General features: G+C 49.2%; 1 protein-coding gene across 3 annotated transcripts in view; it reads left to right on the top strand.

Annotated features, from left to right (window-relative positions):
* Nucleotides 1-9628, top strand: part of RXRG (retinoid X receptor gamma) — a 33303-nt gene extending 23675 nt beyond the window's left edge. Inside the window, exons 1-9 of one of the 3 annotated variants that reach the window (XM_014943281.1) lie at nt 909-1051; nt 1367-1546; nt 5264-5424; nt 6138-6267; nt 6815-6947; nt 7703-7794; nt 8019-8124; nt 8997-9114; nt 9291-9628. In XM_014943281.1, coding sequence (XP_014798767.1) covers nt 970-1051; nt 1367-1546; nt 5264-5424; nt 6138-6267; nt 6815-6947; nt 7703-7794; nt 8019-8124; nt 8997-9114; nt 9291-9320 — 1032 coding nt within the window. In that variant the 5' untranslated portion in view covers nt 909-969 and the 3' untranslated portion in view covers nt 9321-9628. Of the gene's footprint in view, nt 1-908; nt 1052-1366; nt 1547-5263; nt 5425-6137; nt 6268-6814; nt 6948-7702; nt 7795-8018; nt 8125-8996; nt 9193-9290 lie in introns of those variants that run through there. The other 2 variants (XM_014943280.1, XM_014943282.1) reach the window with 2 other exon arrangements.
* The last annotated feature ends 1198 nt before the right edge of the window (nt 9629-10826 follow it).

Below are 10826 nucleotides of genomic sequence, written 5' to 3'. Positions count from 1 at the left end.
TTGACAAGACGTGCTCAATGGCCCTTAATCCTCACTGCCCTGCCGACAACAGCTCAAAAGCAAACAGCAATAAAATGAAGCCCTGGGCAACATCAGGCTTTGGTCTCTAATCGATGTCGGTTTGTAACCTTTAACTTGCAGGAGATGTGAGCAGCTCCTGGGGATCTCAGCTGGGGGCTCTGGGCCATTCGCCTGCATCTCGCTGCAGCTGACTTTAGATGCTCAGCCTGATCCTTTTTTTTTTTAAAAAAAAAAAATAAAAAAATCTGGCAACACCAAATCTGCTCTGCTCTCCAGCCTGTGGCAGTGTTTGGGAACCTGAGTCGCAGGGAGTGACCGAGATGGCCATGTTTTCATGCATTTATGCAGATTTGCATATCATGAGGCAGGGAATCTAAGCCACTTGTCACTTCTTAAAAAACAAAACAAAACCCAAGCACATTATTACAGCTTCTCCAGCCATGCAGTAGTGCAGGTTTAATTGCAGCAAACTGCCTGGCTGCTTCCTGACTAAGCTGTTAGTGCTTGAGGCTGCGAACAGCCAGTGATCAGCATCCTCTAATGAAGCAGGCAGGATCCCACCAACACTGTTGCTTGGAGGCTGTAACTGAGCAGCTGAGGACTGCTGCCTGGCCTTTTCCAGCTCTGCTTAGTCCTGGCTTTGGTTGCAGCATCAGGGCAGAGTGAGAGGCAATATCTGCTACCAGGCATCTGCTTAAATCCCTCCAGGTGGATTCACCAGAGGATGTCTGGCTGCCCATGGCAGCCCCATGGAGTTGCTGGAGATAAGCTTGTGGGACGAGCCCAGCAGGGGCAGAAAGGGAGGGGTCAGCTCAATTTGGGGTTGGTTTCATTGAGAGATGAGTCTCGACCCTCTAACTTGTCTTGTGGCTTCTGCTTCTGCAGCTCAACATCCTAAACAATGTCAGCAACTCAGAGGACATCAAGCCTTTGCCAGGTCTCCCAGGGATGGGGAACATGAATTATCCATCTACAAGCCCAGGATCCTTAGCCAAACACATCTGTGCCATCTGTGGGGACAGATCTTCAGGTAGGAGGTTTTCTTTCTTGGGGAAGGCTTTTTGCATGAAAATTCCCCAGACACTCTGAAGTGAGGCTTCACAGGAGTGAACGCTGTGGAGGCTCACTGGGACCATACTGGCGTTGCAGGATTCATAGATGGGTCTGGCTTACCCAAGGGCAGGCTGCCTGTTTTGCAGATTAGTTGTGCTGTGACCAAAAGAAAGCAAATGTAAAAGCCATGTGCAGCCATTTTTACACCTTTGGGGTTGGTTTGAGCTCTTCCACACTGGAGAGAAAGGCAGATGCTTGCCTGCTCACTGATAGCCTCCCCTTGCCTCTCCAGGGAAGCACTATGGGGTGTACAGCTGTGAGGGCTGCAAAGGCTTCTTTAAGAGGACAATCCGGAAGGACCTGATCTACACCTGCCGTGACAACAAGGACTGCCTCATAGACAAGCGCCAACGCAACCGCTGTCAGTACTGCCGCTATCAGAAGTGTCTCGCCATGGGGATGAAGAGGGAAGGTATGTATGTGCAGGCTGGTGGAAGGAATGAGCTTTTAGAAATTTTCCTTACAGTCATGAGGGCAAATGTGGCTCTTGGTGGCCCTCCAAGGCTGGAGCATTCCAAAAACCCACACTGACAGCTTCAGGGCGGTTTTGACCTTGTTTCTTAAAGGAAATGAGGCTGATAGGGAAGCTATTGCACTGTAATTTTTTTTTGCATCTCACCTAAACACACGTACTGGTGATTATTGAACCCATTAAGCCATTTTGCCACAAGCTTGCCTTTAGTTAGTGGCCCTTAATGGCCTGGACCCCTGTAAACCTTTGCTGTGGACAGCACCCAACAGCGAGGAGTCCTGAAGCCTGCTTGTCTCTTGTGTGAACAACCACCTCCTTTTTTGTTTTTAACTTTCTGGCTTCATTTGTCACCTAATACTTGCACTGAAAGATAAGGGTGGAGGATTTCTTTCTATCTTTTAATTTTATAGTTCTCTGCCATTTCCACTCTTAACCTCACCTTTGGAGATGAGCTGTGGTACAGTTCACATCCTGTGGTGGTTTTGTGCTGTGGGAGAGAGCTGTATGGAAGAAGTTCATGCAGCCTCTCCCATACTCCACATATGGGAGTGGAGCAATCCCCAAAGGACTGGGTTTCTGGTTCAAGGTGTTGATCTGGAGCAAGGATCCAACCTGAGGCAATTGGACCTAAGGGAGGAATTTTGCACTGACTTGAAAGAAGCCTCCAAAGAATTGTTGAGGGTGTCATGTGTCTGTGGTGGGTCCCGCAGCCCTGCCTCTCTCCCACAGAACTACAGAGAGTGCAAAGATCTTTGTAAAAGCCACCACTAAGTGAATCTCTGCTGCAGGGAAAGGTAAGCCCAGTAGCATGGGTGTTTATCCGTCTACCTCTGACCCCTGCAGCAAGCTGCTCCCTTGGTAGAGCAAGGACAACTGAGCTGCATTGTCTCCCAGATTATACTGATGGATGCAAGGTCAGGTACTGACAAGTAGCATGGCTTTTAAACGGCTTTTTTTCTCAAGATAAAATAACTGTGCTGCCTCCAGTGTTGAATGCCAGCAGGCAGTGTAGCTGTCCCTTTAGGTAGCCACACTGTCCCCCTGTGGAGCATGCAAGCTGCTCCCTGTGCAGGAGGTCAGATGGTGCAGGGCAGAGCCTGGGGAGGAAGCTGTAATGGTAGGCACAAGCTGAGCTTCATCCTGTTCCCTGTAGCATCATCAATGCTGTGCTTCCTCAACCACTTAGGACAGCGGGGGACCATGAAACATCAAGCTTGAATCAAAAACCTAATCCCAGGCACAGCTCTTCCTTCCAGCTGGGTGCAAAGTGGTTCAGAGGACCAGGGTGTCAGTGCAACTTCCTTTTGCAGAGTGTGAAAATTTAAACCCCGGGACCCTGGTGGATCCTGCAGGGGTTTGCCTGCAATAATCACAAGGGCTTTCTGGCAGCTGCAGAAACTGGGGACAGATTGAAGCTTGAACAAGGAATCCTGGATGAGTTTGGAGGCTGTGGGATGGGACTGGAATTTCCTTGGCATGCTTGCTCTTCCACTAAGATTTTGATGACTTTAGAAGCACTTCCCTGGCTTCTTCCTATCTGTTATCCTAAAGAGGACAAATGCTTCCCCCAGCTGGCTGGCACATATGTGTGTCCTGTGTTGCCCTCCCTCACCAGCACCAGACTGGACACCCCACTGATCTGTCTGCTTGGGTGCTGCCAGTTTTCTAGCAGCTGGGCAGTGCTGGGAAGCAGATCTTCCCAGCTGGGAGAAACACAGGGAAGCGCTGAGAATGAGACTCAGCAACACTTTGCCAGTGCTGGGGAACCTCCAACGGTTTGGCCCTTCCCCTGGAAGCATCCTAACATAAGCTGGAGTAAGGCAAGACTGATGCAAGGGCTTATTTCCTGACACCACTGCAAACAGCAGAGCTGTAAAGACAAATGGGAAAGAAATCTCCTGATGCAAATATCTGATTTACAAGCTTGTCACCCCCTTCTTCCAGCAGCACTTACATAATTGAGAAAATGGGGATCACGTTCTCCCACAGCTTGTTGTGAGCTGTGGGCTTTCTGAGCTGGTCCCTTCCTTGGTGTCCCCTACTGCTTATGTAGATCCCCTCTCCTCTTAAAGGCCTCCTTATTCCTCAGCCTTGGTGGTTTTCCCACTCCTGTGGATGCTGACTGCCTGGTGCTTAGCTAATGGGTGGGGGAGCCATTAGCAGCACCAACGTTTGCATGGCAAGGGCCAGCTTTGCAGCCACCTTCTCCCCCACTGAACCTTTCCTTTCAGGTGTATAGGTGCCTACAGCTCAGTACAGGCCATTCTTTGAGACCAAGCCAGCTGTGTATCTGTCCCTTAGGGGCTACAAGGCACTCTGGCCCCTTGCTTGCTGCTGTATGCTCACACAGAGGAGTGATGCTGGCAAGACTGTAGTTTTGGGACTTTTCACAGAATCACAGAATTATCTAGGCTGGAAGAGACCCTCGGGATTATCGAGTCCAGCCATCCACCTTACTCTAAAGTCCTCCCCTACACCATATCCCCCAACACCACATCTAAACGGTTCTTAAACACAGCCAGGGATGGTGACTCAACCACCTCCCTGGGCAGCCTATTCCAATGCCCGACCACTCTCTCTGTGAAGAATTGTTTCCTAATGTCCAGTCTAAACCTACCCTGGCACAACTTGAACCCATTACCCCTTGTCCTATCATCTGTGACTTGGGAGAAGAGACTGACCCCCGCCTCTCTACACCCTCCTTTCAGGTAGTTGTAGAGAGCGATAAGGTCTCCCGTCAGTCTCCTCTTCCCCAGACTGAAAATTTCTCCCCAGCAATAAGCTAAACTGATATGATGCCTACTGGTCACAGGGGTTTGTGTCTGGTTTTGGGTTTTTTTAGCAGAATTTTCTTATTTCCCTTCTGGGTGCACATTTTTCTTGGAGAAATCCTGGACTTCTCTTGAGCACAAGACTTGATGTACCATGTACACATGTCCTACATCAACTTGTCCTCCACACACCTAGTGGCCCTGGGAGCTAATAACTGAGATCTGGAGAGAATTTCAGTGATTCTGTTCCTCCAGTCAGTAGATAATTTGGAAAATGTACAGAGTTCGGAGAAGAGAGTGAAGGCATTGGGGCATTCAGAGGTGCCAGGAACCGCTTTCTAGTGGGGAGGGACTGGGAAGAAAGGTGGTGGAGAGAGAGGTGATGCCAGGGCCGGACCAGGTTGGCTAAGTGGTTGCTCACAAATGAGGCAGGCAGCGTGTGTGGATCCAACGGGGGGTGAGGGACAGTCTAACCCTGCTGCTGGGTGCTCTGGCTGCTGTGGAACTGCTAGAAGCACGCTGCAAGCACAGCAAACCTCTGTGTCTGGGTGCTGGGTCTCTCCTGCCTCCTCCAGCATCTAGTGACAGCTGAGTCCAGGCTGCCACCTGGAGGTATCAGCTCCTCTTTCCTGCATACTGGAGCTTTGCATTTTGGCAATCACAACCTTAGGTCAAATTTGGAGCCTACTGTTCTACAGCAACCCCAGAGTTATTAGGGAATGGTAGGAATAACCATTTTAATGGATGTACACATGAAATATCTATATTTTTTTTTCTTTCCTGTTCTCCCCCTCCCCAGGGGGTTTCTTATCCCTCCTGCCAGAGGAAATGAGACCCACTGTGAGCAGGTAAGGATTGCTGTGGATGTAATGTTTCTGTCCCTCAGCTGTGCAGGAGGAGAGGCAGAGGAGCAGGGAGCGGAGCGAGAATGAGGCCGAGTCCACAAGCAGCGGCAGCGAGGACATGCCCGTGGAGAGGATCCTGGAAGCTGAGCTGGCAGTTGAACCCAAGACAGAGTCTTACAGCGACGTGAACACAGAAAGCTCAGTAAGGGGCACTAACATCACTTGCAGCTTGAGATGAGAGCCTTCGAGGTGTGATTTGAAAGGACAAACTCCATGCGAATGGCTAGCATTTTGCAAGGGGTTTTTGTTTTGCACCGCCTAAAAATAGCTAGCAATTCTTCTTTTGAAGCTACTCTGAATGAAAACTAGAAAACAGCCTATAGATGATTTTCCTAGCATTTTTTTCCAGCTCCCTTTGGTTTCAGTGAGTAGATAGGGCAATAGGTGGGTGCTAGAGAGCCTGAACCCTCTGCTGGCTTCCACAGTTGCACAGCCCTGGGCAGTGCTTGTCTGCCCCAGTGATCAAGAGCTGGACATAGCAGGTTTACTGCTGTGGTTTTACTGGTTTGGATAAAACTGCTGTTCGTGCCTGTTCAGAGGCTGCTTGATGGCTTTTGGATGTGCCCTGGGAGGCAGAACTGCAACCTGCCATGCAGTGCTTGCTTTGCAAAGAACAGCAAGCAGAGAAGTCTAGCAACCAGCTGATTTGGTTGGTTGTAGAGGGGATAGTAGTAATTAACATCTTCTCTTCTCAACAAGACATAGCTGTGATTATTGGCAATTTGATCATTTTACTGAGTATTGTTAACAATCTTGATACTGTGTGTAGTGCAGACAGTGATTATCAAAGGTTTTACATTAACAAATTCTCTTCTTTTCCTCTGCTGTTTTCCTTTTGATATCGCTCTTAATTAGACAAATGACCCTGTCACCAACATATGCCACGCGGCTGACAAGCAGCTCTTCACACTTGTTGAGTGGGCCAAGCGAATCCCCCACTTCTCTGACCTGACTCTGGAGGATCAAGTCATTCTCCTCCGGGCAGGTAACATCTCCCAGCTGTGGCCTCTGGGGCTATTCCTGGTACCTCTGTCCTTTCTCCGGGCTGTGTGCCATGCCAGCTGGATGGTGAATGGGAGATCTGGAGCTGATCCCTCCCTGCTGTCACATCCTGAGCCATGATGAGTGGTTGGCAGAGGTTGTGGATGGGGCAGTGGAATCTGTGGTTTGTTCCCCTCTTCATAGAGACATGTAGAAGGACTGGGGAGAGTAAATAAATGTGTCTTGTTAATGCATTTCCTATAACTATAGAACTTAACTATGTGTGGGTCACAACATTAGTGTGTAACTTGCAAACTGGTATAAAGGGGTCCCTTTTTTCTTTTTTTTTTTTTTTTTTTTTGCACTTTGAGTGCACTTTGAGTCTTTTTTTTCATGTTCCTTCCTGCTGGCAAGGGTGCAGTTGGTACCTGGGGTCCCATCTTTCCCGTGAGCTGAGCCTGAAACCAGCAGGGAGAAGCCATCTCTCCTGCTCCATATAGAACTGATTTTTTTGCTGAACTACCTCGTGTCCCTCACACCTCCTCTTGCAGGCTGGAATGAGCTGCTCATTGCCTCTTTCTCCCATCGCTCCGTGTCAGTGCAAGATGGTATCCTTCTGGCCACAGGCTTGCACGTGCACCGCAGCAGTGCTCACAGTGCCGGTGTGGGCTCCATCTTTGACAGGTACGTGGCCTGTTTCTGTCATCCTCTAGCAGCAGCAGCAGCCAGGCTGGCTCTGTCTTCCCCCTCTGAATGGGAAACGCGTCCTAGGTGAGGACTAGAGCAAACCCATGGTGATTTGAGTTTAGCTTAGAACGAGGAGGGGACACTTGACTGGCTTAAAAACCAAGATGGGATGAAAGCACCTTGGAAATGGATTTGCAGCTACAGAAGCAGATCCTTAGTCGGGCGTGTGCTGCTCAGCCTTCTCCCTAAGAGTTTGCCATAACTGGATGTAGAGCTAATACTGATCAGCAAGAGCTTTAGCTGGCAAAGCCTTAAACCCCACTTGCTCCTACGATTGCATACATGCTGTCCATGCCATGCCTGCTCCCTGCCTGGCAGGACACTGCGTTACCACTCTTACACAACTGGCACATGTAAAGGTGGTGCCCATGTTCCGCACAGTGAAACGTGGAGAAAAACCCATGTGGTTTTCCTCAAGTGAGTGCAAATTGTTCTCCATAGTCCAAACAGAGCACAGAGGGCATCTGCTGAGCAAAGTGAGAATGGGAGTGAATTTGACGCTCAGGTCCATGAATGCTGCTGATGCACATGTAGAAGAGCAGTGTGTGGTGTGGCTGTCCCTTAAAGCTGCCTCTTCCTGCAGAGAGGAATTGGGGGTATTCCCAGTGCCTATCCCAGATGCTTTTCAGCCCTGAGCCTTGCTGTCCATACCTGACTCTGATTGTCTGCCCACCCGTGTCCCCCACATGCAGGGTTTTGACAGAGCTGGTGTCCAAAATGAAAGACATGCAGATGGATAAGTCGGAGCTGGGATGCCTGCGAGCCATTGTCCTGTTCAACCCAGGTAAGTCTGAGGCCTGGGGCAGTCCCAGGTGACATACATATCCTCTGGGCCATGGTGGGTCACAGGCAGGAGGGCTGTTGGCAGAACTGCAGACTGATTTGTCCCAGTTCCTGCATACATGGTTAAAGAGAACCCAAGTCCACTCCCATCCAAGCACGCAGCCACTCTACTGGTGGTGGAGAGGTCTCCTGTTCTTCCCTACCTGTGTTCTCTCCCTCGTCCAGATGCCAAGGGTTTGTCCAGCCCATCAGAAGTGGAATCGCTGAGGGAGAAGGTCTATGCCACACTGGAGGCCTACACGAAGCAGAAGTACCCTGAGCAGCCGGGGCGGTGAGTGTTTCCAAGTGGAGCAGCACTTGGAGAGCACTTAGAGCAGCACAATTCCCACCTTGGAAAGAGCAGACTGAAGCAGGGGTGTTAGCTCTAGCTGGGCTGGAGCCCCGAGCAAAGCAATGGCAGGACATCAGCCAAAATTGCCCGAAGCAGCCCAGCTCCCACAGGCTGGCCTGTCCTCTCTGTGCTCTAATCCTGGCCCAGGCATTCAAGGTGCTGGCGAGATTCAATTTTCTTGCTTTTCAATCCAATCCTACCCTCTGCTGGCCAAGCTCTCGAAACGCCGGCAGCTGGATCCGTCCTCATCACTGCCAGCCAAGTGATGCCCCCGCAGCATCTTCTGCTATTTTTGGCTCTGGATGTGACTGTGGAGCGCTGCAAATGGGGTGTGGGGAGGGGGAGACAGCCTGCCTGCTGCACCCCCTCACAGCTGCACCTCTAAACAGGAGGCAGCGGCTGGTAGAGGCAGTGCTGAGGGGTTGTGCACCCTCTCTGGGGAACAGGGATTCCTTTGAAAGCTGTTTCAAGAAGGATTTCCGTGGCACCATGGAGATGCAAGTCACTAGTTCAAGTCTTGGCTGGGGAGAGAATCTGGACATATATTCTTCTTTCTTTTTTTTTTTTCTTGGAAGTTTTAAAAATGCTAAATTCTGTTTTGAAAAGATACATATTCCCTCCACACGTGAGGAGAGAAATGCTTATTTCTCTGCTTTGAAAGCATAGGAGAATCTAAGCCAGAAGACTTTTCAAGTCATTTTCGAGGGAGGATTTGGGCTCTGCTCTTCTGAGGTTCTGATACAGACTTGGAAACACATGGGAAGGGTGGCCAGTGTCTTCTGCATGCCTCGACTCTGCTTTCCTCCTCCTAGGTTTGCCAAACTCCTCCTGCGCCTGCCAGCACTGCGGTCCATTGGGCTGAAATGCCTGGAGCACCTCTTCTTCTTCAAGCTGATTGGGGACACCCCCATTGACACTTTCCTCATGGAGATGCTGGAGACACCCCTGCAGGTCACTTGAGGGTCTGGCTCCACTCTGGCCGACCCTGGTCCCTCATGCCCCTGCACAGCCTCCTGCACCTCTGTTCCATTGGGCTGAAATGCCTGGAGCACCTCTTCTTCTTCAAGCTGATTGGGGACACCCCCATTGACACTTTCCTCATGGAGATGCTGGAGACACCCCTGCAGGTCACTTGAGGGTCTGGCTCCACTATGGCCAGACCCTGGTCCCTCATGCCCCTGCAGAGCCTCCCACGCCTCTGCTCTGGGCCTACAAGAGCTCAAGAGATGTCCTCCACCCTCTGCTCCTCCTCGGTGGGATTGTTGTGTTTTTGTACAGCTGTAAATCACCCCCTCTAGCCCTCCCTGGCCTGGCTGTGGGGCGTCACAGATCCTCCAACCAGTTAACCAGTCCCTTGCTCTCCTGTACAGATAATTGCTTTAAATTATTTTTTCACTCTCAATAAAAGCCGACAAAACAAATAAAACAATATATGAGAGAGGCACTGACTGGAGCTGGCAGAACAGTGTCCTCTTTTGCCACTGTCACAGATCTGGCTTGGGATGGGGCTGAGGAACCTTCCCGAGACTCTTGGGCAATCCAAATCAGGGCAGTAACATCACTCAGGGTATCGTTACATGTGCTGATGCACACAGTCCTCTGATCAAGAGAGAACAGGTATTGCTGCTTCTTGCTCCTGCTAAGGAAAGACCTGGAGAAACTTGTTGCTTTGAATGAGAATGTTTCATTCTGCCATCTTAAATTCTTGGAATTTTTGAAGTAATTGAAAAAGTACATTAAAAATATTAAAAAGGAACTTTTTTTTTTCCTGAGCTAATCCAGCCACTGAAGAAAGAACAAAAGTGCTTCATTTTAGTCTAGGTGTGGTATTTTGAGATGACCCAAACCTGGCATGCTTATGGATAACTTTAATTTTTCTGAAGCTTCATGGATCCTGTTCTCAGGCTCGCTTTTTTTTTTTTCTATATATTTTTGCATTGGAAACAGGCTCTTCAACCCCAGATTTATAATCTCATACCTCCGTAAGTGAAACTTACAGAGAGAGAAAGCACAAGCCCCTCTAACAAAACCTGGTCTTTTCCCTGCTCAAATGGTGCTGCTGAAGCTTCCCCTTGCAACTGAGCTAACCACAGTCAAACAAGTTAAAGACGTGAATTTGTTCAATACACGGAGTTTATCCTGGTGGGAAAACATCCTCCCAGGAACCCAGCAAAACTGTCTGTATTATTATTCATAAAACAGGTGTAGTGTTAAGTGATCTGCCCCTCCTGACCCTCTCAGCAGACAGTGGGGTGAGATGCAGCCGTGCTTCGTCTGTCCGTGTGACAGATTGCAACGCTGCCGCTCGGGGAAGTTCCAGGGAAAGGAGTAGTGACAACAGGAAAGAAAGAAGAATAAAAATGAAGCATTTTGTTAAAGCTCCCACATGGGGATGTGATTTATTCTCCAGTATTTCACTGTAAAAAGGTGGAAAAGGGAATAAAAAAAAGCAGGAGAAAGGAAAAAAAAAAATTTCAGAATTATGGAAAGTCTAATATTCTTTTTTTCTCTCAGTGTCACAAAAACAACATAATTCAAAACCAGGAAGAATCTCAAAAGAGGTGAAAAGCAGTGACTGAGAGGCTATTTTCAATTTGAGAAGGTAATACTCCATTAAGAGGGAAGTGTTTAAAGCAGAAACT

The sequence above is a fragment of the Calidris pugnax genome, unplaced genomic scaffold (assembly GCF_001431845.1).
Source record: "Calidris pugnax isolate Ruff unplaced genomic scaffold, ASM143184v1 scaffold63, whole genome shotgun sequence".
NCBI classification, from domain to species: domain Eukaryota; kingdom Metazoa; phylum Chordata; class Aves; order Charadriiformes; family Scolopacidae; genus Calidris; species Calidris pugnax.
This window is presented reverse-complemented; position numbering and strand designations above follow the sequence as displayed.